We start from the raw sequence: 27,900 nt of genomic DNA on the forward strand, positions 1-27,900 counted from the left end.
CCGGGTGAGCGCAGTGCGCAGGCTCAATCTCCGCTGCAGTTCACTGCGTTTCCGTAGCCAGCCTGCTACTACCCGCTGAGCCCTGGCCGGGGGAACAGCAGCTCACGGAGACGATTGATCTCGATCGAATAACGCCAGAGCAGGACGTTTAAATGGCGGATTAACGCACGTATCGTAGCGGACTAGCCAAATCGATGTGAGTGACTCGGCCGCATTCGGGGAGTGCGCTGGCAGGACCCTCCGTAACATGTGAGATGTGCACGGACATATATTAACTGTGCGTTTATTGTCGGCTAACCAAGCTAGCAGCTACCCACCGCTCACTCCCCTCCGCCGCACACTCCCCCTCCACCCCAACCCCGAGCCGATCTATGGTAGCTCGCTCGATCTGCTCTCTCTCAACCGTCGCGTCCGCAGCGGAGGAAAATGAAGAAGTTCAACATTAGAAAGGTGCTGGACGGCTTGACGGCGGCTTCCTCCTCCTCTTCCTCCTCCTCCGCGACTGCCCCGCCGGGTGCTCCCAGGGAAAACGACGCCGTCCAGGAGACTCTCCAGTCGGAACATTTCCAGCTCTGCAAGGTGGGTTTCCCCCCCCACCACCGCCACCACCCACCCAGTCGCCACCCACCGCCCCAGCTAATCCCAGGCTTGACAGGAGGGCGACTGTTGTTGCACTCTTGACAGTCAGGTGACAGCGGCGTGACTGAACACGGGCGTTTGTTTTCGACCCTCGGCTGCGCTCACCGCGGTGCTGGTGGTGGGGTTGAACTATGCGCATCTAGCATCATGAGAGAGAGAGGGGGGGGGGGCGGGGGGGCAACTAAGATTGGAATTAAACATTTTTTTTTTTGTGGCACAAGTTCGAGCCGTGACGACGTGAACAGACAGCGATTTCCCCCCCCCCCCCCCGTTCTGTGCCTTGACGCTGCTGCTGCTGCTTGTTTGCGTTGCACAGAATCTTCGCCTCGAGCCACCGCTTCGAATAACCATTGTAAATTAGCCAGGTGACTTCATGGTTTTTCCCATGTTTTTTTTATTTTTATAGTTTGACTAGGGATACAATGTCTAGCGCGCTCGCGTGTGAATGCATTAATACAGCAGCAGCAGCAGCACACACAGCTCTCCCCTATGTACATTGCGAGCATTTATTGGCCGCTCTATTAACTCTTCCTGTCCCTGCTGGCCGTGCAGAGCCGTCCCCTTCACAACATGATTTAGAGCTTCAGGCAAAATCTATTTAAGGCCTGATCCTCAGCCATAATTCCATGTCAAATGAGAACTTCAGTCGTTTTTATTAGGAGTTGGTGGTGCCTTGACCAGAAATACGGGCGCCTCTATGCTATTTTTTGAATGATGGCAATAATGTTTTTGAGGTTGGTTGCATGTCAGGATGAAAATAACCCAAAGTGAGTTAATGCTTTTACCCAAACCTGAATGTCCCTAGTTATAGCCCCGATCAGCTCTTTATATTTCCTGTCAGCCTTGCACGATTCATTCCGAAATAAACTCCAGGGGGGAAAAAAACAAAATGCTTAACCCTGTGTTTATATTCTGCCAAAGCATAGCAGGAAGTCAAAACCAAACATTTCAACTTCCTGCAAATCTTGGTCGACATGAGGATGCGAAACTCACTCTTGAAGGGTGTATGGCAAAAAAGGCGGAGTCAACACCTGACTAGAAGTATTGGTGCACTTTGTGACATCACAGTGGGCTCGTTTTCCAAAACCGTGTGTTTTTGCACACACTGAAAAGTGGTGCAAACTGAAGCAGCAAAACTTGTTTTTTTTTCATTACTGGCCAATTAAGTCTTAAAGGAACATATTGTCATTTTTATTATTATGACAGAGCTTTTTGCATAATATGGGACCTTTAAACGAACAATGTGTAAATTCATCCAATCAAGATGAATGGGTTTTAATGCTTCAGTGGTTTTCTTGTAGACGTTTCCTCATTCTGGACGCCACAATGAAGCTGTGTGATGTGAGAGCGTGGTTGGCAAGTCTGAGCTATTCCCTCTGCTTCCAACCTGAGGTTTCCTTCCCTCCTATCACACACTTGAGCTAATTTGCTTGCATGATTTAAAATAAACAAATAAAGAAATAAAATCGAGCCATTAGGTCCGGCTGGAAAAGGTTTGCGCGAAATGTGTCGAGCAAATCGGCCCACCAGCTGCTGCCCCGGCTCGGAGCAGAACAGGTCAGGTCCCCAGAGGTTACGAGGCCACAGCATTACCTGTTACATAATGCAGCTGTAAGCCGCACAGCGCAGCGCCGCACCGCTAGCCAGGCAACGTTTTCCATCACGAAACAATCGAGTTATAGATGTCTAATGACGATAGCGTTTTGGGTGGCGGCGGGATCCTGGCAGTGATGCGCGCTGAGAGGCTGCAAATGCAAGCCTTAAAAATGGATCAAATAAATGTATGACTGCTGTTTTTCCAGCCTTGCACATGTCAGTCAGATGGCAGAGGGAAAAAAAAAATGCGCCACCCCCTCTTTTGTGCCGCAGTTTCTGCCTTATCTCGTTTATTTTGATAATCAGACTAATTTTCCACAGTGATGGATTAAATTTCTGGGAGATTAGGAAAATATTTGTTTTCTGGGTAATGCCAGCTCGACAGAAGCGGATGATTTATTAGCTGGCTGGAGGGCTAATCTAAATTCTGCTTCTTCTTCTCCTTCTTCTTCTTTTTTTTTTCTCCTCCTGCAGACTGTGCGTCATGGCTTCCCATATCAACCATCCTCCATGGCTTTTGACCCTGTGCAGAAAATCTTGGCCATTGGGACTCAGACCGGAGCTTTGAGGCTGTATCCTTCCCCTCTTGTTTTGTTTTTTTCCACCCTCGCCGCAAAAATCAAAATGAAGTCGGATGGAGGAAGGGGAGGAGGAGGAGAAGGAGGAGGGTCCGCTCGAGGAAGGTAAAGCTTGAGTAGTTCCAGCTTCTCCCTCGTCCAGCGATGCGCAACACACACACACACACATAGACACACACTCTCAAGGCTGACGTCTCACTTTGTTGACGTCCTCTCTGAAAATGTTTTACCACCACGTCGGCCCTCCAGCGTTGAAACAAACTCCCGGCGGGGGGTGCGAATTCCTCGCAACGCCTGACCCGCCTTCACCTCCTGTCATGCTACTCGCTCGGAGGTGGGAGCCGACTCCGGCGCGTCTCTCCGTGCAGCCGGCAGCCTCCTCCAGTCTCCTGGAGCGCCGGGCTCATTAGCGCTAGCGCTGCGGCGGCGCGAACAGCCCCGCTGCCATATGCCGAGGAGCCAATCCCCTGTCAACCGCGCCGGCCGGCCTGCCTGCCTGCCTGCGCCGGGATGCCACTTTAACATGTGCTGTAAACACCGCTGGTGTTGCACAACATACACAGGAAGTCAAGCTGCTGCTGCTGCTGCTGCTGCTTTGCCGAATGGCCCCCACCCTCAGGGTGGCTCTGTGCATGTTTACAGTAACAGCAAACATAAAATGAGCTTCTGCGGGCCGGCCGGGGGGGCAACTTTCATGAGTCACGGCTGAAAGTGGCCCTGGACAGCAGGGCGCGAAACGCAGCACGTGGTTGTCCGGTCAAATTAAGGCGTCTCTGCTCGCACTACGTCCTCGGGGGTTTAACTATTAGCGTAAACACAGGGGTTTCCCTCGGTGCTAATGTCCTGCAAAGGAGGCCCATCTGCTTTATTTAGATTTTCATTAGACGCGCCTCTTTATCCACTCTCCAGATTAAGAGAGCGCTGTGTTTACAGGGTGACTCCCGAAGAACACACACGCAGGCCAGCGCGAGCACACACACACACACCACTTCCATGTTGTCCTAATGTGCGAGGTGGAGCTGATGGGATTACTGTCATTCAGGCAGCAGGCCCATTTATCAAAAGACAGGCCGCTATCGATCCACCTCATTGCCCCCGGAGTTTGGAAACATCGCCACAGCTCAGTAGACATAAGCTCAATGAGGTGTCTACAAGCAATAAATGTCTTGCTCTTAAGAGATCTGTCTCCGCCACAGTGTTTTAATCAGCGCGTTACTGCGGACGCTGCCCTTCAAGGGAGCCGCACGGAGAAGTGAGATGTCCTTTCCTGGAAGGTTGAAAAAAAAAAGATTTATCTTCTAAAAAAAAATTTTTTAAAAATCCTTTTTTCCCCCCTATTTCATATGTCCCAGACCTCCAAGTATAACTTTTTTAGGAAGCTATAACCAACTGTTTTTTCCAGTTGGCTGTAAACAGAGGGCTAAATGTGCTGCTTTCTGTAGATCTGTCCGCATTTCTTTTGGATTGTTAATTGTGTGAAGTGCCTCCACTGGAACACCGGACCCTGAACTCCTTCTGACTTCACTGTGAGATCGCCCAGCTGAACTTTAATTTTCGGTTGATGTATTTACTCATAGGCTAGCGCAGGGAAGGGCAAACTTCTTGACTGGTGGGCCACAAAAGAATTTGACAGAGGGGGCCGGAGCAGCAGCAGATGGATGAAGTGTTTTGGTGACCCACCTCATAGGAGGAAAAAATATGTAATGGGATGTGAAGAAAACATGGTTTAATGTCAATTGAAATTAAACACACAACAAAATATATTGAAATGGATGAATTTCACTTATTTCATCACTTACTATTCATCCAATGTCTTCAAGTTCGGCAGGGCCGGATTAGAAAGTTTAACGGGCCGCATATGGCCTCCGGGCCGTAGTTTGCCCATGCCTGGACTGGTGTGTGGCTTTCTCCTCTCAAGCCGTCAACAGCGCTCGTTGCCCGGAACGCATGAGCGAGAGAGCGTGATCAGAACTTCTTGTCATGATGTTTATCAGTCGACTGAGCAAAGCGGAAACGGCTCGTCGAAACAGTGCGGTGAACCACAGTGGTTCATCAGACAGGAAAGGATTGGTCTTTTAAGTGAAGCCGACTCTGTTTCATGTACGCCGCTCAGAATCCAGGAGTTAAAGATTCAACTTATTTTATTTATTTTTTTTACTGTTTTGTTTTTTGAAATATTTTCAAAGCGACTTGGCTACAGTCGGTTGATTTTAAATGTGCTGGATGAACATGAAGCGCGCGCACTCCCCCCCCCCCCCCCCCCCCACCTCTCGTCTACAGCTTTTGTTATTTTCCCCTCACGCAAGACACTTTGGTTTTAACCACGAGCAAGAGTCACGGCTGATTTGTGCGACTTTGCTCAGCTAGAAACTTTGCACCCCGGCCACTCGCGCAGAAACCTTTTCATGAAGGTTTTTACAGCGACGGCGACGACGCACAGGCAGCAAATCTGCAAACGTGACACTCTAGTTTTGCACGTCAGCGATGAAACCTCTTTTGGTTTTTATAATGTTGGTATTTTTGGCCACTTCCTGTTAGCGTGGAAACCAGCTTGGCTCTGGTGCAACACTAACCACGATTGCCTCATACTCAGACCCGCAGCAGCTTTTCGCTTGTCCTTCATTTTTTGACAGCAGCCGGCAGTCGCGGGCTCTTAATTTATTCCCAACCAGAAGAAATGAAGCCGACTGATGAGTCCCTCCGCCTCCTCTGCTGCCTGCTGCTGTGGCGTCATGCAGCAGCAGGCAGCGTAATTCTGACAAATCTAGTGCGGAACTCGCGGGGGCCAGCGGCGAGAGGCGGACGGAAAGGTCACGGGTGAACGCGAGTTCACTCGGCGAGTCATCCTCAGGGTGGCGCCGCCGCCAAGTCCGCCAGTCTGCCGAGGCCTCGGCCGGCGCGCGCCGCTCGTTCCCGACGCCTGCCGCCCGCCGGCTTGTCCCGAAACGATCCCTGGCCAGACCAAACCCTACCTTGGTTTGCTCAAGGCATCCCGGGATTGTTTGGTCACAGCTGGAGCTAATCCCGTTCAGACGCGCTAGCGCCGCGTCAGCTCAAAGCCGACGCGGCGAGACGGCTTCTCACTCCTCCGCGGCTTCATCACATTAAAAGCGCTAGAAACGTTGCGCCTTTTTTTTTTCTCTCTTTCTTTTTTCTTCCCGCCCCCACTCAAAGATTCTCCTTGTGATTAGAAGATCTCATGCCGCTTCCTCTCTCTGCCTTTGTGCAGGTGTGCATAATTAGCGCGTGCGCAGGCTATTCTGCCCGGCTGCTTGAAATCCGAGACGCTGCCGTCGCCGGGTCGCTTGCATCACAGTGCCGCGTGGCAGCCGCCCCGGCCGACGTGGCCTGCCGTCTGCCGGCAGTAAACGCCGCCTGTTTGTCTTCTCCTCCGAAGAGAAGCGGAGGCCTGACATCTGTGGTTTGCTTAATGGGTGGCTCTGCGCTGGGAGAGCTAGAGGCAGAGGGATTCTCTGACCTGGACCCCGCCGCTACGGCGTTAGGGTAATCCACGCCTGCCTGCTCCAGGCTGACTCTACATGTGAGTGAACTAACTGGGCGTTCCGTTTATGGCTGACTTGACTTTGCTCTGCGTCCACGCTGCCGCCTGTTCAGGGATGAAATCTGAGAAACGCGAGACGGTAACTCTTCGTCAGCGCAGTACTACTACACAAGCACGAGCACACACACACACACACACACACCCTTTGCCTTTGTCCATCCCATAATCTGGATTATGTTTATCAGTTTAACCCTGCTGGCACCTGTCCAGTTTGTTGTTGTTGTTGTTTTTTCCTTTGACTCGGTCGACTCGCAGCTTCGGCCGTGCGGGCGTGGAGTGCTACTGTCAGCACGAGAGCGGCGCGGCCGTCATCCAACTCCAGTTCCTGGTCAACGAGGTCTGTTCCTCCTTAATTGTTTGTCTATGCTGCAGGGAGGGGGGGGTTTCCCCCGTCCTCCTCTTCCTCCTTCCTTCACTACCTCTGTCGCTCCTCATTGTCTTATGAAGAAAAATTCACCTTGGGACTCCGCCAAAAAACACTCCATCTTGACTTATTTCGCTTTTCAGAGAATGGTTAAAAAAAACAACAACTTGTAAGACGTGCCCTAAGTGACGTCACAAAGGGCACATCTGCTAGGTTAGCGGTCTTCTAAAGCTCTGCTAATGGATAATTTACGGACACCTTCAATCACGGGAACCGTAGAGGTGCTCAAGTTACGGCAGGAAACGGCAGAATGACTTCACAGCAATCCTCTCTGTTCTTCCAGGGGGCGCTAGTGAGTGCCTTAGCTGACGACAGCGTCCACCTGTGGAACCTGAGGCAAAAAATCCCGGCCATCCTGCACTCTCTCAAGTTCAACAGGGAGAGGTACGCCTCCTCTTCCTCCTCGTGCTCCTCCTCTTCCTCCTCTCTGCTGCCGCGTCTGTCCGTCTGTGAAGCGGGAGAAAAACACGCCGTCGCAGCGGGCCAGCACGCCTTCTGTGCGCCTCTAATTAGGAATGTTGTTGGCAAAAAAAAAACCCACACGCACACACTGCACAGTTGAGACCCCACCAGTCACTAGCAAGCATAGTGGGAAAAGTTAGCAACTAGCATGTTGGATCCGCCTCTGCCAGTCTTGCAAACTACAATAGGCAGCCGTATTTTTGAATGCAGCTTCAGTTTTGAAAATCACAATCTGCTACACATACTGTACATTCACATAAGAAAGCGCAATATTGATGCATAACATATGACCTGATTGTTAACTAAACAAAAGAATAAGGATTTGTCCAGTAATTACTTAAGAGCCAATAAACAGTATTTAGCCTGCTGTCATCAGCTGATTGCTCGCTATAAAATAGAGAATTTTAATATTATGAGTTGTGACATCACTGTTTTTGCTTCATGTCTTTCACCCCCCCCACCCCGTAGTTGTCGTCTTACTGTCCCAGATCAACTTGCGTAGAATCTCAGTGAAATGAATGGTTCCTCCCAGCCCGTTGAGGAAAGACAGCAGTGTTTACTGCCCCCACCCACGGAAGCATAAATAGCCAGGCTTCATTAGTGTGACACGGAGCGAGGCCTTTTGTAATTAAATCTCAGACACTCTCCGAGCAGCGTGATTAGGGACCAGGGGTGACTCTTTGACGGGATTGAGTCATGAGATAATGAAAAGCTCCCTCCCTCCACCCTCACACCCACCCGCCCTTTATCTCCTCCTGTTGCAGAATCACATACTGCCACCTGCCCTTTCAAAGCAAATGGCTTTACATCGGAACGGAAAGAGGAAACATCCACATCGTCAACGTGGAGTCCTTCAGTCTCTCAGGCTACGTCATCATGTGGAACAAAGCCATCGAACTGTGAGTCTGCATTTCTGTCTTCCGCCCACTCTCCCGCCGCCTGTTCGCCTCGACGCCGTCTTTCGTCAATTTGGCCGGAGTTTCAAACTCGGCCGGGTGTCTCGGAAATGCAAAAAAAAGAAGAAGAAAAAAAGTCGGCGTGCGTGCAGTTGGAAACGCCGCCCAGCGAATGCGTGCGAATCCTGTTGCTGGGCGCGAGGGCGGCATGGAGGTGGCGGCTGCTGCGTCTCGCGCCAGGGTTTCTCGGTCGTCTGGAGGTGTTCGGCTGCCTAATTTAACAGAGCATCTATGATAGGGAGTGCCCACTTGATGACCCCTGCGAGTGCTCCGGTGTCAGCCACTCCACCCACCTCACGGATCTGAGGCACTTTTTTTACATCACCGGCCCCGGCTTGGTTGCGCATTCGTCATATGCAGATAAATTTAGATGTCGACCGGCCGCCTGGGAGAGAAGAATGTTGCTTTGCGGGATTCTTCGCAGCGACAAGGTTTTTCCGAGGAAAAAGCAACCCGTGGCGAAGTTTGCAGCAGAGCCACACCTGAGATTTAAAGGGAGATAAACTGCCTGTGTAATATTGAGTTTTTCTCAATGATCTGCAAATCATGTAATCAAATGAATGATGTAGCTCCCAAATAATATAACAATTTAACTTCCTGAGATGAGCAATGTATGTTTTTTTTGTTTTTTTGTTTTTTTGTTTTTTTACTTGATCCAAAAATTGTGTGTTAAAACACACAGCTTTCAAAACCGTCCCTTTGTGACACCACACAGGGCACAAACAAGGACTGTATGTCACCTCTCTTCTCTTTTCTTCTCCTCCGGTGATGACTCTTTCTCCCATTGAGACCGCTTCTTATGGCCCTTTCCAAACACTTGGAAGCATCTGTATTAGCAGCAGTAGGCTGTAAACAGAGGGCTAAATATGCAGCTTTCTACAGATTTAGGCTTTGTTTTTTTTGTTTCAGCTTTAGTCACTCATCGATAATCCATCGTTGGAGGCTGCTCCACTTGAGTCCAGGATGAGACTTAAAATCTGCATATGCAGGATTCCTGGTTGTAGGTTAAACATTTTTAGCAGCATTTCTTTGGGCCAATCTTCTTTGGGCATTCCCTTTGAGTTTTAAAACAGACCAACCAAACCCGCTGCAAACACCCTCCTGCACGTCCAGAGATCCCATTTCCAAAAAACCAGCCGTCCGTCTGCGGCCGCCGTCGCATCACGCGGTGATCGCCGCCAGGCCGAATCCGTCCCCGCTCTTAATACGCAGCTGCGTCCCTGATTGCATCCCAGTCATCAGCAGCGACGAGGCCATTAGCCACCGGAGCCAGACCACACACTCCCTCCCTGGCAGCCGCTCGCTCTGTAGGCCAGACCTCCGCTGCCTCCACGCCCCCTCGCGCTCTGTTGCCAGGGCGATGCTGTCTCCACACACTTTAATCTCTCACAGACCCTCATGTGACCCTGTCCAACTCCCCCCCCCCCCCCCCCCCCGAACACACACACACACATACACACACTCTTTCCATCTCTCTCTCTCTCTCATATGCCACACCTCTCTCGGGAGCCAATTTACATCTCCTGATCTAAAAGCTGCACAATGTGTTTGGCAACACCTGTGAAATATGTTTTTATTGCATTCATTAAAGTTCCACCATTTTGCAGTGGATCCTCTGATTGATGCTACTTTTTTTTCTCCCCCTTCCTTCTCTGAAACTCAAACAGATCCACTAAGACACACCCGGGGCCTGTGGTGCACATCAGCGACAACCCCATGGATGAAGGCAAGGTAAACTGATAGTTGACCGCTCAGCCGCCTGTGGCGCAAAGATAAATTTTAATCCTGGAAGCCAAAACAATGGCGTGCAGTCGGTGTGTATTTTGGAGGCGCGCTCCTCCGCTCGGCAGATAACTAGTCCGGCACCGGCGGCGCTAAGTCAATACGGCTCGTGTAGCAACACCGGAGAGTGATAGCGGAACATTCATAAGCTAATTAAAACATCAATGCAAAACATCAGATTTTCTTTTGTAGCTTGAAGTCGGAGGCGAAGAGGCAGGACCCCCGTTGCTCCACAGAAATAATCCTCATTTTCTCTGCAGAATCGATGACCTTGAGTGAAGTTTTTATCTTAAAGAAAGAAACAATTGCAGGAAAAAATAGGTCAAAATGCATTCCAGAAGCATTTGACAATGTTAAGACACTGCAGCAGAGCTCTGATTGAATACCGAAACAATTTAGGGCAATTATTTGGGTAGAATATAAGCAAAATGAAACTATCTGAATTGTACACAAAGAAAAATGTTGCCTGTATTCAGGTGCCATTTGTCCTGTAAACATTCCTGAAGACCATTAACAAGTCATTAATGTAGATGCTGATGTCGGCTAATGAGCAGCCTTTTGCTGTTTATTACCCCCCATTAAGACTGCACACATCATGCAACATGATAACCTGCTGGGTGAAGTTAACAAAGAGCATTTCGACAAAATGTGTTGAAATCAGTGCAGCAGTTATTGGGACACCGACTGCGTCACCAAATTACACTTGCCGCTTGCTGGCGGAGGGGGCGGGGCAGTTGCCTGCAGTGAAGCCTGGCTGCATAACTTGAATTACTACTAACTGAATTACGAACTGACATTGTTGTGTGACACTGTTAATACAGTGTGAGCATATAAAAGGCTACTTGTCACAATAATGGAATCATGACAGTAATATTAATATGTTGGTAGTTGTAAAATTGATATGCCGCAATCCACATTGCCATGAAATACAAATTGAAACACTATTACTCAGGTGATTTCAATTATGTGAACTTCAGAAACCAGATTCTGTGTCATCAACCTGACGACATCACGCCATAGCAGCAAATTTAATTTTGTATGGTTATTTCTTCCAGTTGAAAAAAAAAACAAACAAAAGTCAATCTGAGGAAATCCTGATAAATTCTTATCTTACCAATCACTAGCAACGTTTCCATTACCCCTAGAATTGTGATATAACATAAATATTGCAATAAAAAACTGGTAATGGAAACACCAAAACTTCGAAAAACCTCTCAACTATCGCTAAAAGGTTTTTAGCGCTCTCATGAGTTGGTTTCTCGGACGTATCGATACAGAGGTATATCGCAAAAGTGCAACGGAAACATGTACGCGCCACCGGACATGACGTACGTGGTCACGTGACCAGTTCACTTTAAGTGAAAATGGCGCGTTATGTTTGGACGGAGAAGGAGACAGAATTTTTTATTTATTTTTTTACAAGTAATTAAAGAGAAAGATTTAATTCTTGACAGCAAACAAAATGTTTCGTGCCTCCATTCTCAAAGTCGGGTCTCGTGTGACGAGATTTGACGAGTGGCTACGCACCGTTCAATGGAAACACCTGCGAATCGCAAATTTACGTTGTCAAAAATGTTGAAGGATCGCTTTTATCTTGCAAAAAAAAAAACTGTAACGGAAACGCAGCTATTGTTAACATCCTCTTACCGTGACGGACTCCTGTTAGACATCTGTTCAACCTCTGGTTGCCAGTCGGCTGAGCTGCTCCTGCTTCGCCTCTCCTGTTCCTGCAGCTTCTGATTGGATTCGAGTGCGGCGTGGTGGTGTTGTGGGATTTGAAGTGCAAAAAAGCTGACTACCGCTACAATTACGATGAGGTAAGGCCTAATTTCCCTCTTTTCCAATTGGCGCGACTCGTTAATTTGTTCGGGTTCTCCCGTGTTTTGTCCCTCGGAGGTTCACCCGTCACCCGTCATTTCCTTTTAAACCTGCTGCAATTCCACCCACAAGCTTTCCTGTTTCTGGCGGCTTCTGTCGCCATGTGAATGTTGCCGTCGTGCAAGTATGGAATGAATGAAGGAAAATCCACATTTTGCAGGTTGTTGTGCGTCTGACGTGTTTTTTGCGACCCTATGTCGGAACAAAGGACTGAAAAAGATTTCTTTTTGTGTTTGTGTGTCTGTAAGGCGATACACTCAGTAGCCTGGCACCATGAGGGGAAACAGTTTGTCTGCAGCCACTCTGATGGCACACTGACCACATGGAATGTAAGAGCTCCAGCCAAGCCTGCACAGATCATCACGCCACATGGTACGGAGCTGTCGCGTGCATCCTCGCACCGTTTACGTGTGCGCACGTGCACGCGCACGCACACACGCGCGCGTGTCGACTTGAAGCCAAGGGTATTTTTAGAATCTCATGAAAGGTCTGTCAAATCTTCACGGCGCCGGCGTTTTGCGATGACAGGCAAAATTGCAGCGTGTTTGCGTTGCCGTTCCACATTAATCTGAAGTGTTTCTGTTTCTTTTTTTCCCTCAACCTCATCAGGAAAGCAGCCTAAAGATGGAAAAAAGCCAGAGCCATGCAAGCCCATCCTGAAGGTGGAGTACAAAACAACGAGGGCTGGGTGAGTGTGACGCCCATCCTGTGTGTCTGTGTGAATCCGTTTCCCGTACTGAAAGTGGCCCTTCCTGTTATTCTGTCACAACACCTTTTATGAAATAGTGCAGTTCTGCCGAAGACATTGCAAATCCTGAAGTCTGTGTCCCATCAAGTTGGTTTATTTTCCTTTTAAGCTCCTTAAACTTCTTCCTCCGTTCTTATTTCTTCGAGTGCTTGAAGAAGATTTTTGTGTCAAGGACAAAAGTTTCCTATAGAACATGACATGAAATAATGAACTAATATATCATCACTGATCTAATTATCGCACCTGACTTTCTGTCAGTTATTAGAGGACAGAATTTAATATAGTCTTCGTTATAATTAAGAAGTATGCGCCTCCCGTCGCGGATTCTCTCAGAATGGGGGCAAAGAATCTCCGGAGGTGGCCGTAAAAACCTTCACATCCCTCCTCAGCCATTTACCGCCGGCTCCAACGCTCGCATCTCATAACAGCCGCAAAGTGCCGAGCAAGCGAAAAAATTCAAACCGCCGCCGTTTCCTTCTGACCGCAGAGACCCATTCATGGTTCTGTCTGGGGGTCTGTCCTACGACACGGTGGGGAGGAGAGCTTGCCTGACCGTCATGCATGGGAAGAGCACCACCGTCCTGGAGATGGACTTCCCCATCGTGGACTTCCTGACACTGTGCGAGACTCCATATCCAAACGGTGAGCTGCAAAACTTCACTCTGTGTGGGTTTAGTGTTTAGTTTTTGTTGGGTTTTTTTTTTGTCGTTGTGTCAGGATTTTACCATGTTCCATGTTTCACTCCAGATTTCCAGGAACCGTATGGTGTGGTGGCCCTGCTGGAGAAGGATTTAGTTGTAATAGATCTCGGACAGATCGGGTAATTTCTTAGTTTTTTTTTATCATACTAAATAAATCTTTTAAGTTCAATCACAATGTATTGGAGGTACTATATTATACACATTTCCAGATCTTTATTTTTCATCCCAAACTTCAGTGGAACAGCTTCAAACAATTAATAATTATACCAGCCTCCCAAAACCACACGTTTAACCCTCTGTTTGCATCCTCCTGAAAACACTGGGTTTTTCCGTGTATTTGGAGGGGGGTTAAAAACAAGATGGCTGCAACACAGTCTCAGAGAATGGAAAAAACATATTTTTATGACATCACAAAGGGCTCAGGACCTTTAAACTCTTCAGACAAAACAAGCTGCTTTCAGCCGTAAAATGCTCTTTTTAGTGATTCTTGCCTCTGATCCGTTCTGCTGACAGGTACCCGATCTTTGAGAACCCGTACCCCCTGACCATCCATGAGTCACCGGTGACCTGCTGTGAGTACTTTGCCGACTGCCCCGCTGAACTCATCCCTGCACTTTACTCTGTCGGGAGCCGGCAAAAGAGACAAGGTTACAGTAAGAAGGTAAATGGCCGCCGTGTAGCTGCGCACTTTGATTCCGAGTGGATGGCCTGCAGGCATGACGCACCCGTGCTAATAAACAAGGCCCGTAAATGCTAATAATTCCAAATGCACTGTCTTTTTCACAGGAATGGCCCATTAGTGGAGGGAACTGGGGTCAAGGCACTCAGAGTTACCCTGAGCTCATCATTACCGGGTCAGTGGCTAATTATTCACTGTAAAGCTCCTTCAAGCAATGAGTCTAAATGCAAAAAGAAAGTTGGAAAAAAGGTATAAAATACAATCAAACGTTTATATCCAACCTCCTCTCCTGTTTCAGGCATGCTGATGGCTCCATTAAATTCTGGGATGCTTCTGCATGTGAGTAGATTTATTCTATTCTGGGCAGACGTTTAAAGTCAAAGTAGCCCTGGTGAGCGTTGGAATTGGAAAATTCACTCTTGCCCTCCCGTCGCAGTCATGCTGCAAGTGCTCTACAAGCTGAAGACGGCCAAAGTTTTTGAGAGAGCTCGCGCCAAGGAGGAGAAGCCGAGCACGGACATCGTGGACGAGGACCCGTTTGCCATCCAGACCTTGTCCTGGTGCCCCGAGAGCAGGATGCTGTGCATCGCTGGGGTGTCCGCCCACGTCATCGTCTACAGGTTCAGCAAGCAGGAAGTCACCACAGAAGTTGTGCAGGTGCGCCAGTGATCGTTCTTCTCCTGTGCGTGTTGTGGTTCCAAAAAACTCATGTCAATGGTTAAGTTGATTGGTTGATCAGGTGTGCCCCATGAGTTTCTGTGGCTGTGTCTCAGTTCAGGGTCTGCATCCTTCGATGCCTGCATTTGTATGCTAGTTACGTTATAGCACTGCGCTAAGGCTTGTCCCAATTCGCTAAAATTCGAAGGACGCCTGCTTTTACCTGATTTGGAGGATGCACCGCTACTATCCTTCGCAGCCTCCCGGATCCCAGGATGCTTTGGGACATTTGGGATCCTGGGAAGTCAGCTGAAATGCCGGCATCTACTGGCAAAGACATGACATTAACGTATTGAAATTTCACAATTTTACCATTGGGTTATTACTTATTTGAACATCCGACGTCATGGGTGGATGGCGAACCAATGGTTAGCTTGATGCTATAAAAACTTCACTTCCGAGGTTGGCCAGCAGTAGGGAACGGCGGTGAAGCAACCAGGAAATACGCTGAAGGCTAGGCCGTCCCATTTGGTTACCGGGGAGGCGGGTTTGTATTTGGACCCAGCCGACCAAGAATGCAGACCCTGCATTGAGACAAAGCCTCTGTGTGTATAAGAGGTGTTTTTGCCAGGTTGGACTTTTACCCTGATGAAGGCTATAAGCCGAAACGCATACGTCCAGTCCTTTTATCTCTGTAGCCATGCCAAAATAAAGGCTTCAATTTTTATTTCATATATAAAAACAGAGTTTTCAGTCAGCTTCTATGCATAAACCCCAACCAAAGAGCACCTGTTTCATTTAAAGGACCCAAGCGTCTTCTGTTTTTTCCTTCATTCAACTCTCGTCCTTTATTGGCTGGATTGCATTTAGAAAGACACGAGACAGGAAAAAAACAACATTATTTCCTCTCACTTCTCCTGGGGGTGCAGCTCCTGGAGGTGCGGATGCAGTCCGAGTTCGGCGACGGCGACTCTCCGGACCCAGGAGGGGATCAGACCCCTACCCTGCCCGCCCCGGTCTCCTCCAGCCCACAGGAGAGCGAGCCCCCCCCTACTCAGTCCTCCTCCGGCAGCACCTCCTCAGACGGACCGCGGGACAACATAGCCTGCCTGCAGTACGTGGGGACATCTCTGATTTATTGCGTCGTAGCCGCCACTAATACCCGCCTCACAGGGCCCACTCTGTCTAGACAAAAAAATAATGATAATGATAAATTCCCACCCACCCACACACCGGAGAAAAATAATCCTCTCCATGTAACAATGTTGTGTTACAACCAAAATAATAATATAAAGAGGGCTGATGGTTGAGTTCCGGTGTGAAGCTCATGCTGCTGCCGGTGTCGTGCAGGGTGCGCAGCTCCCCGTTGAAACAGTCGCCAGGCTACCAGGTGGAGCTGGTCATCCAGCTGGTGTGGGTGAGCGGGGAGCCTCCTCAGCCAATCACCAGCCTGGCCATCAACTCCTCCTACGGACTGTGAGTTTTAATCCCGCAACTCCACACCTACTTCTGACAAAAAGGCGGCGCAGTCCAGGGCTTATAACGTCGCCGCTGCCGCCTTGTGTTCCAGGGTGGTGTTCGGAAACAGCAACGGCCTGGCCGTGGTGGACTACCTCCAGAAGACGCTGCTCCTCAACATGGGCACGTCGGAGCTCTACAGCCCGTCCGACCCCTACCAGAGGCAGCCCCGCTCCCCGCGCAAGACCCGACAGCCCTCCGGAGGTGAGCTGCACTGCCCCAAAGCCTTCTGAACACTCCCTGTTAACAACATGAATATCACATGAAACACGTCCCTCCTTTAAGGTCCTTACACACCCGGAAATAGGCGAAGTGATGTGAATAAATAATGCAAAAATGTGAATTTTTTTTTCTGTACACACTGCAAGGTGCAAGGTGAAAATGTGTATAAAATTCGCTAAGCGAATAAAGTTTGGGGCTCTTTCTTTTTGGATACGTAGGTCAGGTGACTATAGGTCAAAGGTCCAGCTCGCCTCGCAAAATTTGACACGAGCAAACCAGTGTGTCAGGACCTTTACAATGAATTTGTGGGCCAATAGCCATTCCAAAGTCAACTGTCCTAAGCCGCACTGGCTGTGCAGATGTTGGTGAGGGAGGCGGGCGGGTGACACTTGGCAGCAGTGGCGGCAGCCGCCGCGGTGACTTTGCGCCGCCGGTACCGCCCCGCCCCCTCCCACCTGCAGTGGCACCTGTTCCCCTACAGGGGGCGTGACTGACAGACTCTCCATCTGTTCAGTTGGGGCAGATCAAAGGCACCGCAGCAGCGCGCAAGCTCATGGTTTGCGTCGTCAGGGTCACGCTGTTTTCCTTTTGAACTACAGAACCACTCTCGCTTCATATTTCCCTGCTGGTCTGAGCGTCGCTGTTTTGTTTTTTTCTGTGTTTCTGTTTTATATCATTCTGTCATTGACTGCTTTTTATTTGTTCTTGACATTCTCAGGGTCTGGTGCTGGATTTAGGTGCCACGCTTTCTATTCCTGTCAGTGTCTTTTGATATCGCTATTGATCTCTCACGTGTCACCGAACTTGCTCACCTTTTCAGAAAGTACATGAAGTACACAAATCCCTAGAAATCAGCCCTTTGTGACATCACAAAGGTCACTAGTACCTCTCCCAGGTTTTTATACGGAGGCTATAAACACAGGGCTAAATATGCTGCTTTCTGCTGGCTTTGCAGTCTGTTTAGATTATTGAAGCCAACTTAATGTCTGAAAACCAAACAAAATCCGTCTGACAGATTTATTCTCAACCACAAATCCAGCATGAGGCCTCGGAGACTGTTCCTCTCCACTTTTCTCTTCTTCTTCTTCTGACGTCCATCCATCTCATTCGACTCTTCTTCACTGTCTCTCCCTGTAACCCCCCGCTAAGACGTTCCGAACGCAAAGTCATACATGTCCAGGCTCTCTTACTTGTACTCTGAGTCTGTGAAAAAACTTCGCCCATCTCATCCCAGTAAGTCACGTTGTGTCCGAACCCCACCCACGCCATCACTCCCCTGCTCCGAGCCCCCCCCCCCCCCCTGTTGCCTCATAAAGATGCTCTCCCTGATTTTAATAAAGCACTCCCAAAGCTCACTTTCCACTTTTTTTTCTTTTTTTTTTAACATCAGCAGTGAGCTTAAGGAAATTGGTCGAGTTGGGAACAATTAAATAGAATCAGGCTGCAAATCTTTAAACCCTTCAGACTATTTCACCAGCGAACTAAAGTAACACCTCGACTCGGTAGATTGGAGTTGAATTCTGTGGCCCTGTCAAGATAATTACAACCTATCGTCTCACAAATCCGTCAGTTTTGTTGTCACTGCAAGACCAGGACAATAATGTAAGAACAGCAACTAAATTTGCAGTGATGATAATGTGCTTATTTTTTCGTGGTAACCATTTAAAACCATTGCAATTGAACGTCAAAGACACACTTTGACCGTTAAAACTGGCTTTAAGAGATGATGGGTTGATGAGTGACACTCTTGACAGGTCTGGTTAACACCTCCTCCTTTGTCTGTTTGGGTGCCGCTTTATTAGTTCTAGTGTTTAACTGTGTGTGTGCGTGTGCGTAGGAACTGTCATTGCTTTAGTCCAAACTTCCAGAGTCTTTTTTTTTTTTCCAGCAGTAGGACGCAACCCACTGTGTTTAATTCCAACCTCTGCTGCTCCCTCAGCGCTCTGCGACTCCAACGACGGCTCCAACGCCTCTGAGGACCGCTGCAAGTCGCCCACTTCAGGTGAGACTCTGTTAAATCGGGCTCGCAGGAGCTTTCCCAGTGTTGTTGTCGGGATGTAACGATATCAAAATCACAGAGCGCGATAATGGCGCCGTATTTATTGAAGGATTTAAGGGAAAAGTCAAAGAATTGGAGATCAATTGAAAAATAATTGAATAATAAAAGCTAGGATACGCACATCCTTGTGCTGTTGGTGTGCGCCAGTTCCAGTCCAGACTCTTCCTCTCCTCTTTTGCCTCTTATTTATTTCTCAACGCGGAAAAGAAGACAAAAAATCACCGTTTGCGACATCCTCCGCTTCTGCTCTGCAGCTCCATCTGCAGAAGTTTAGCGGATCGCAACGCACGATGGATGCGTCGCCAAGTGGCGTCTGCACCTCCAACTTTTCTGCACTTTTCGCCGACAACACCTGTTGTTTGAAACCCTCACAGCACCACGACAGCATCGTCACCCCGACGCAGTTCAGAATCAATGATATCGTTGCATCCCTGTTGTTTCAAAACGTGTGTTTCATTGTCAAAATGCCACAAACTCTCCTGTAGGGTCTACCTCACCTTGCAATTCAGACGATGAGCGAAAGCCGAAGTTCATAGAGAAGGGTAACTGTTTTTCAAACAAGTCGCCCCTCCCAACCCCATTTGAAGCATTTGAAAGATGACCGCAGTCATCTGATTTGTCTCTCTGAACCTCATTTCCAGTGAAGATCAAAAGCAGACGCTTTTCCAAGACGGTTGCCAATGACTTCGGTACTGTATCACCGGGATGTCTTCCCTCCCGCTCGTCCGTCCGCTCGCTCTTTCTCTCACTGAATGACGGCGTTCTAACCACGTTTTGTGCCGCAGTCCTGCGTCAGCCTGTGCATCCTTGTGCCAATGACAAGAAAGAAAGTGCATTCCAGGAAATTGATTATCCTTTTGTGATTAATCACGTTAGCTTGGGCGAAGGAAAAGTTCTGTGTCTGTGATTAATGAGAAATCTTGTACCCAGTGCATGACAGGACGTCTTCTGACTCTCAGCTCTCCAGATTTTCTATGCAGATTTTCCGCTAAAATGCTACAGAGTGCTGCTAATCTGGCTTTGGCTCCCTGTTTTACATTCAGAAGCATAGAAAATCTGCTTCGTGCCTTCTCCCTTACAGCACTAATGTCCTCACGGTGTCACTTCAGTGTTTAAGTGAATTATTCCTCTCTGATTATAGCCACTCGCTGTGTGTGTGTTTCTTATTCCAGGGTTCTCGGCTCAGTGTTTGGCTGCCCACTGATTATTCTTCCTCCCACTCGCGCTGCATAACTTAATTCACTGAATAGCAGTTTCTTGTCTGCTTCTCGCTTGGTTTGACCTTGCAGGCCCCTCTGCTGCTTCTCAGCCACATTTGTGTGTGTGTGTGTGTGTGTGTGTGTGTGTGTGTGTGTGTGTGTGTGTGTGTGTGTGTGTGTGTGTGTGTGTGTGTGTGTGTGTGTGTGTGTGTGTGTGTTTTTTAAGGATGGTTATAAACGGCACGCGGCAACGCTTGGGGTTTTATTCCTAAATTATGCGGAGGAAACAAGCAACAGGCTGTGGCTTCAGTTTTAATCAAATTGTGTGTACTCTGATCAGCCAATTTAAAGCTTGTTGTTCTCAGCAAGACAGGAACCCATACAGAAGGTTTAATATTGTGGTTTGGAAAAGCCAAAATTCTTAATTGTACTTATAATAATGATGCCTGACATATGAGCTGTCCATCAGAAAGTGCAGCTCAAAACACTTTACTCATGATTATAATTGTTTTTGACCTGCTATACAGGTTTTCCTTAGTTATTTAAATATTACACGTTGAATGCAACTTAAGTCAATTTTGGAAAAGAAAGAATTAAAACCATAATTATAGTCATCCGTGTCAGAATCCCTTTCAGACCCACACTGAGTCTCACAGCTTTGTCTGCCCTCAACAGTCGCCCGGAGTTTATAACCACTCTTGAGCATAACTCTGATATTTATTTCCAATCATCTTGCACTGATTTGCAATGTTGCAGACTACCCGGTGGATAATTACTCATTTTGTTTCCATCATATTTTCAAAGCAACATTTTTCCTCTTCTTTTTTTGTTTTGTTTTTAGCAGCTGGAAAGTAAAATTGGAGTGTTTGTCTCTGTTTCAGCTAAGATGTCGCGGAAAATAAGCTCGTCTGGCGAGCAAAAGCCAGATCAGGGTAAGATGCAAGCCTACAAATTACAGCCTACATTTTTTCCTCCCTCACTTTCCAGGTTCTCCGTCTGTAATGTGACTCCTCTGCTGCCTCTGTGTTCAGTTCGCACCTGTGAAATATCTCTGCGTCTGTGAACGCACCTTGTTTTTTTTGTTTTCCCCGGTGTCAAGATCTGAACCTGCTGTTGACTGTGAGTTAAGAGGAACTCTGTGTTTGCACTGTGAATAGAGGACAGGTCCCACCGGTGGTGCCACATCTTGCTTAAGAGGCAATTGTCCGACGTGCATGAGGGCATAGCGGCGCCTGCCACCAGGCACAAAGCAGCCATTTGTCGAACTTTCTCCGACCCCTACTCCCGTGAGTGGACTGGTCGCCATCCGACTTGGTCTGACGTGGGACAACTGGTACTAACTCCCACCAGCGCTGGCGCTTTTATTGTGAAGCGGTTGTGGACATGTGATACTAATCTCACAATGACTCTTTCATTCTTTTTTTTTTCCGAGGACGCTGCGCTGACTTGACTGTAGTTGGGTTTTTTTTTAAAGAAAGAAAGAAAATCCTTCCTTGTTTACAGTCTCTCCTGCGGAACCGTTCCCTCTGTGTCACAGATCTTTTTCTTTTCTTTTTTTGCGTGTCTGCTGCTGCCCCTCATTAGCTGTTTCAACGTGAAGCCGGCATTCTAGCCGTCGTCGGCACAGTAATGAGGCATGAATAATCTTTGTCTGTAAAGGCCAGCACTGTCCTGGGAGTCCCTATAGCTCCACAAACATCTCCTACCTCTATTTTTCACATTGAGAATGTTTTTGTCGGGATTTTGGGCTACCAGTATGTGCAATTAGAAGAAAATGAAGTGTTGGACATGAACCGTGCAGGAGCTTCTCAATGTCAAAAAGCCTTTTGGTGTGCTAGGTCTGATGAGACAAGAAGAAAAGTGATTTTATTGCTTGGAGAACGCAGGTCTAACATGATAACTGACTTCTGATCGGCTTGTTTTGTACGCCATTAACTGACATTAACCGCAAACACTTCAAACGGAGCTCACGCCTCCTGTTTTTTCCCGCTCCTTCCCAGACGCCAAGGACAACTCGTTCACTCGCTCGCGCAGCTCGAGTGTGACCAGCATAGACAGAGAATCCCGGGAGGCCATCTCCGCCTTTCACTTCTGCGAGAGTTTCCCCCGGAAGAACGACGGCCAGCCCGGCCCCTGTCTGCTGGTGGGGACCACGCAGGGCTCGGTGATGATGGTGGCCCTCAGCCTGCCGCCCGGCGGAGAGCAGAGGCTGCAGCAGCCGGTCGCCATCTCCTCCTGTGGTAAGTCAGTAAATGATGCTTTGCCGCCCTTCATGCAATGCAATGTCATCGAGGAATGCAGGGTAGAAGCTCAACCATATTGCTAATTGCTAGCCACTCCTCCTTAAATATGAGTCTTGCGATCTCTGTGGCAGCAGCGGTGCAACATTGAGTCTTAAATAACTCTAGAATAACCTTTTATTCAAGCGGTTGTCAGATTTCTGCTCCCTGGCGCAATGCAACCAGCTGCTTCTCAAATCCAGGCAGCATTTAAGGAAGTAGAGCCCTCAGCACCAAACCAAACTGTCCACTCTTTGTTGCAGTAAATGGCTTAATCAATGTGTTCCTGAATCTGTTTCATTTAAATTGCCAAATCATTCTTACTGTGCTGCAAAAAAAATAAAAAGCAAAGATCTTCCACTGTGTCATAAAAATGTTCTGAAGTTTCTAAATTATTCCAACGATAAAACACGTTTTTAGTCATTTTTATGCATCGTCCGGTCATTTGAACATTTTCCACAATCCGAAAACCATTGCAACCCCTCTGTAACACCTCTCCAGGCACCATGGCCGGCCTCAAAGGTGGCATTTTAACAATGGCTCTCCTCGACGCCACTGGAACTCTGCTGCCCCCTTCCTACGAGCCGTGGTACGACCCAAACGCCTCGGACGAGGATAAGGAGAAGAGCCGGAGGCGCAGGCCGGCCTCCCCTCCCTCGTCACAAGAGGGCCAGGACTCCCAGTTTGCCGTGCTGTGCTCGGAGAAGCAGGCGAAGGTCCTGGTCATGCCGTCGCAAACCCGCATCTACAAACACAACATCACCGAGACCTCCTTCGTCCTGAGGGCCGACGTGGTGCAGATGGCTGGAGCCAACTGCATCGCCTGTTTCTGTGCCAACGGGCATATCATGACTCTGAGGTATCACTTTAACTCCTTCAAAGGGAAAAGGGGTGGGGGGCGTCTGCCAAGTCCAGCAGTTCACAGCTTGTTTTGTCTCCTCCCAGTTTACCCAGTCTGAGGCCTCTGCTGGACGTCAACTACTTGCCGCTGACAGATATGCGCATCGCCAGAACGTTCTGCTTCTCGAACTTGGGTCAGGCCCTCTACCTCACCTCTCCCACCGAGATCCAGAGGATCACCTACAGCCAGGAGACGTGCGATAACCTTCAGGTCAGACAGGGTCCGTGTGTGCGTGTTTTGATGGTGCACATTTTCTCAAAGGGTTTGAAACTGAGAGATGGGACTGGAGGATTGCGCTAGAAATCATGGCAATTGTATTAGATGAGAAACACAGCTGGGCTGGTGGGTGTTAATGGACAGAGAGGACCAGAACCAGATCTAGAACACATTTCCCGATGCTAGCCTACGTGCCATATCATGCAGCATGACCTTCATTTTACTCAAATTATCTCAGGCCTGTCGTCTTCCCATATACCGGGCCATAATCTGGACTGTCAACAAAGCGCGATGCTATGTTTTACCGTCAGTAGTACCAGATGGTCACGTGTAGATGGGTGTGGTGCTCAACAGGAGATGCTGAGTGAGTTATTCACCCCTGTGGAGACGCCAGAGGCCCCCAACAGAGGTTTCTTCAAAGGCCTGTTTGGTGGAGGAGCTCAGTCTCTGGACAGGGAGGACCTCTGTGAGTGCAACACGGCCTTTGTCTTGTTCCTTCTTCTAATTTTTTCCAACTCACTTTTTTTTCTGACTCTGATATCTGTTTGATGTCTTTGGTGCAGTCGGCGAAACAGCTGCCGGGAAGGCCTCCAGGAGCCTGGCCCAGCACATCCCCGGCCCGGGGGGCATGGAGGGCATGAAGGGAGCGGCGTCGGGCGTCGTGGGGGAACTCGCCCGTGCTCGGATAGCTCTGGACGAGAGAGGGCAGAAACTGGGCGAGCTGGAGGACAGGACCGCCGCCATGATGGCCAGCGCCGAGTCCTTCTCCAAACACGCTCACGTTGTACGTGCCTGCCGTTGCTTTTCCCACCCAACGCATTATTTTCAGCTTTACTGACTCTGCATTGTTTTTTCTTCTGCCCCCTCTCCCTCCCGCAGATGATGCTGAAGTATAAAGATAAGAAATGGTACCAGCTCTGATGGCAGCGCGAGGAGCGTCGGACTCTGTACACATGAAAGAGCTGGAGGTCCCTCTTCTTCTTTTCTCAGTTTTTTCTCTCCACCGGAGGCTCTGCTAAACAGACTCATGCTTTTATTCTCAGCACAATATCCTACACTCTGCTTTTACCTCAGTCACTGGAGGACTGCGGCGCAGCAGCGGACACTGGCCGACCCAGCATTAGTAGAACGGAAGGAAACGGAACCGGAGGAGCCCGCAGGGGGAGAAAAAGTCTTTCTTTCCGTTTCGCCCGATGATCAGCTCGCAGATCATGAGCGAAGGGACCTTTCCATGTCCATAAGTCCTGCACTCACATATATCGCACCTATATATCTCTATCTACACACCCTGCTGTTATGTTTGGAAAGAAGAGAAAAGACAATTCTGCAAAAACTCGTTCTTGTGGAGGCCTGCCTGCAGCTGTTCTTCTTTCCTTTCTTTGCCCTTTACGATGTCTGCCAAACGCAGTGGACTTGAATGAGGAGAAAAGTCTGATGAACCCCCGACCTCCCCACCTCCCCTGTCCTTCAAAAATCCCTAATCAAGTCGCTGAAGATGCAAAGTTTACCTAGTGAGGATCGAATCAGTGAGGGAGCGGCGTACGCTTGTGCGTGTGGTCTGAATTGTTTGGTTTTTTTTTCGAGCTTATCCTCTTGTCCTGCTATCGGTCTGTTCTGCCACTTCTTTGTTTGTTTGTTTGTTCAGAAAGGGCCTTTTTTTTCCAAGCACTTACAACGAAGGAGAACAGACCAATAGATAAACAAATCTGTTGCCTCTCATTGAATAAGGGCTGGTAGTACACTAGTTCATCACTGACTATTCCTTTTACAGTGCTTTTCCAAAACAAGTTGGTGTTGACAAGAAAAACAAACGGCAATTAATCTAAGAGTTTTTTTTTAATTAGACTATTTATTGGAGCAGCAAATGTATGAAATAAGAGAAGTTTGTACTTTGGGCATTTAGTTTTGTTGTTTTGTTTTTTTTTTCCATTAGTTAAACGCCGCTGAAAAAGTTTACTCCGGATGAAGAGTTTACAAAGTTTTATCAGGAAAAAAATGAAGTTGATACACTGAAAAACCCCTGAAGGTCTTCTGCTGTATTCTGGACGCTTTTTAGGGGCTGCAGCTGAGTCCTGTGTGAGAAGGATGACGTATTGAAGGGCAAGACAAAGATTGTCCTGAGTATAAGTAACATAAATGTATATTTTGGTTAAAATTTAATTATTTATTTTTTTGGGGTGATTAAAAAAAAAAAGAAGTTTCTACCTATAAATGCTTAACAAGGTTTTATTTTCTTCCTGCATTCTGTCACGGCTGTTGTTTTCTTTGTTTGTTTGTTTGTTTTTCGTCTCGTTCTCGCAGTGTGTACGTTAAAAGCATGTCTCTTGCAGCACAATAAAATTGGTTATGCTGTCTTTGTATTCGTAGCTGTCAGTAGAAATGACCGAGCGCCGCCGTGTTTCATTCCAGTGCCATCGGTCGTCTCTCTGAGTCATCAACTTAGAAGGAAAAAAACAAAACAAAGGAAAAACCATTTCGCTTATGCCTTTGCCTCATGATGCATATATGCTAACCTATGTGTATGTCTGTGTGTCTGTGAGCATACATATGTTCTGGAATATGTGTACGGGCGCCAAAACATATATATAATACTACATAGATACAGCGTGTTACAAATAGATCTTTTTAGAGACTTTTGTTTTTGCTTGACGGTGTTTGTTTTTTTTGTTTTTTTTCCTGTGTAATTATCTAGAATTCTATTGTAATTAGAATTTTTTTTTCACATGAGGTGCAAAGATATGCTGCTACGTGTTTCAGTGTAGGAGCATTGCCCCCTTTTGGTCTTTTATTTTGAAAGAGAGACAAGACCTAGCCAGTCCAGATCGCTGCCAAATGTTGTGACCAGCCAGGACAGTCTGACAGTGCAGCTTCAGGAAACATGATCTATATTTAGGGTGGTTGCTTGCGGCCGTGTTCTTTTCCGACACCAAAGAGTTGATTAATTTCACAGAGTTGTCTTGATTTCTTTCCCCCCGCAAAATGCTAAGTCTGGCAGCTTGGACGGCACTAATGAGAGAGAGACAGAGAGCGAGAGAGAGAGAGAATGCAGAGAGGTTAGAAGGTGCTCACCATCCCCATTAGTTAAATTGCTGTGCATTTGTTCAGAGGACAGGCAAAGTCAATGCAAGTTTTATTCCAAAATAAGATCTAGGAAATCCATGTATGTGATTGCAGATGCAAGAGTCTTTATTTTTTAATGTTAAGAAAATTCTGATTCATTATCAGTAGATTTAGTTTTAATCTCTGCCTGGAACTTCCTGAAAGGTCACGTGTCTTGGACAAACAGTATTTTGGAATAAAATGCTTTCCTCTGAACTGGCTGGGCTTAATCACACTGTATACTACTGAGGTAAACCCATTGTGGAGAGTACTTATGTGGGTTTTGCACTATTTTTGTACTTAGAATTGTTTTTTGTTTGTATGATTCTTTTTCATTTTTGTCTGATTTCTATCTTGTCCCATTTCTTTCTTTCATTTGAAATATTATTTTTGAAAGGACCAAAACATGACCGAATCTATGCTTATCTTTGTCAATTGCCAATTATGCTGATTACTTTTCTCTCAGATTTGTTTTCAGTGTCAGGTTACAGATGCTGTAAAACATTTATGTATCTGAAAACGGTTGTTTAATTCCAATCATCTGCTAAAACCTAATACCTTTAATGTCATTTTTTGGAATGAAGTAACTCACATGGACATCCCAACAATGGTTGTGCATAATCATCCGTCCTCCTGGTATTACAATAGACAGTTTTCTTGTTATATATGGAACATGCTAATCTCAGATCCAAGCTTTGCTACTGCAGGACGGTCGTCCCTCCTTGTTGGGCCTCTTGAGTCTTACTACAAAGAGTGGCCTAGACTTTAAAGTGCTTCAGTTTGCAGCATATATGTCCTAAATGGTCTCCTATTGCACATTGAAGGATGCATGATATTAAGTGTTTACAAACTTGAAACAACCACGTATTATCCCTCTTAGAGATTGTCTGTTCTGGCATTTGTATTTAACACCAAGTTGAAAAAGAAAAATCAAAAGTTCTCATCACATCAAGAGCGTGTCCCATTCTCATTTGATCATATGCCAAATGTACAAGTGTGAGAGAATATATATTTATTTTATTGCTGTACCCGTTTCTGTTTCCGTTTGCTTCACGGAATCTCTTGCTTTCAGTGCGCTGTAGAAATACATGAGTGTGAATGCGAGGCTCACAGTGATATGCAGGAGAGTCGCCATACTTCCGTCCATCTGTCCGTCTTCTGGGATGAATATCTGTGGAGTTGCAGTATTTTCTCATAGTAGGCAATTTTGTACAGTTTTATTAAAACAAATTTCACATGGATGTCTGACTTAATCTGCTGCCACAAACAATTTAGACTGTAGATACAGTATATATATAAATATATTACTGTGCAATGGAAAAATAAATTTAAAATCAATCATAACCTGTTTCATATTCCTGTGTCATTTGTTACTGTTCTTTTCAAACAAAGGTCTTTGGTTCATGCCCAGGTTACCACTAAAAAAAAACGGACTAGTTTTTTGCATGTTGTACAAAAACATTTTGTTCTGCATTGTTTTTTTTGTTTAAAAAAAAAAAAAGATATTAGCAATATTTGGTTTTCTGGTTGAAGTTGCTTTACAGCTTGCTTTTGCTGTAAAAAATAAATAAATAAATAAATAAGACAGAGACATATTAAGCCCATTCGAACCCACATGACATTCCAATCCAAGTCACCTAAATGTTTATTAAAAAAAAATAAAAGAAAAGAAAATCCTGTTTATTTTTGATAAAAATAGTTTTAAATTAGGCCCTGTGATGAACTGGCGACTTGTCCAGCTGCCT

The 27,900-nt window shown here is 47.2% G+C and overlaps 1 protein-coding gene across 4 annotated transcripts; it reads left to right on the plus strand.

The window, feature by feature from the left end:
- Positions 1 to 3: 3 nt before the first annotated feature.
- On the plus strand, positions 4 to 27,499 carry stxbp5b (syntaxin binding protein 5b (tomosyn)). Of its 4 annotated transcripts, XM_076023247.1 has the most exons (29): positions 4 to 579; positions 2,710 to 2,807; positions 6,631 to 6,712; positions 7,083 to 7,183; positions 8,026 to 8,160; positions 9,885 to 9,948; positions 11,733 to 11,816; positions 12,126 to 12,249; positions 12,487 to 12,565; positions 13,113 to 13,267; positions 13,373 to 13,445; positions 13,840 to 13,987; positions 14,113 to 14,180; positions 14,304 to 14,344; positions 14,442 to 14,662; positions 15,592 to 15,776; positions 16,013 to 16,138; positions 16,233 to 16,384; positions 18,342 to 18,404; positions 18,947 to 19,003; positions 19,103 to 19,150; positions 20,542 to 20,592; positions 20,818 to 20,946; positions 21,661 to 21,900; positions 22,441 to 22,798; positions 22,885 to 23,050; positions 23,411 to 23,522; positions 23,620 to 23,840; positions 23,936 to 27,499. In XM_076023247.1, exons 1-29 carry the CDS (start codon positions 427 to 429, stop codon positions 23,975 to 23,977), a joined length of 3,576 nt encoding a protein of 1,191 aa, XP_075879362.1. In that variant the 5' UTR covers positions 4 to 426; the 3' UTR covers positions 23,978 to 27,499. The 4 variants fall into 4 exon arrangements, with proteins under 4 accessions (XP_075879362.1, XP_075879363.1, XP_075879364.1 ...); XM_076023248.1 differs by lacking the exons at positions 18,947 to 19,003; positions 19,103 to 19,150 and having other exon boundaries at positions 5 to 579; XM_076023249.1 differs by lacking the exons at positions 18,947 to 19,003; positions 19,103 to 19,150; positions 20,818 to 20,946 and having other exon boundaries at positions 9 to 579.
- Positions 27,500 to 27,900: the final 401 nt, after the last annotated feature.

Source organism: Nelusetta ayraudi, unplaced genomic scaffold (genome assembly GCF_046127955.1).
Source record: "Nelusetta ayraudi isolate G7.1 ecotype Tasmania unplaced genomic scaffold, CSIRO-AGI_Nayr_v1 ptg000015l, whole genome shotgun sequence".
Taxonomy (NCBI): domain Eukaryota; kingdom Metazoa; phylum Chordata; class Actinopteri; order Tetraodontiformes; family Monacanthidae; genus Nelusetta; species Nelusetta ayraudi.

Coding starts and splice junctions, on each gene's coding strand:
- stxbp5b (XM_076023247.1), top strand. CDS start 427: ATGAAGAAGTTCAACATTAGAAAGGTGCTGGACGGCTTGACGGCGGCT. Junction 18,405..18,946: donor CTGCAAGTCGCCCACTTCAG/GTGAGACTCTGT, acceptor ACTCTCCTGTAG/GGTCTACCTCACCTTGCAAT. Junction 23,841..23,935: donor TCTCCAAACACGCTCACGTT/GTACGTGCCTGC, acceptor TCCCTCCCGCAG/ATGATGCTGAAGTATAAAGA.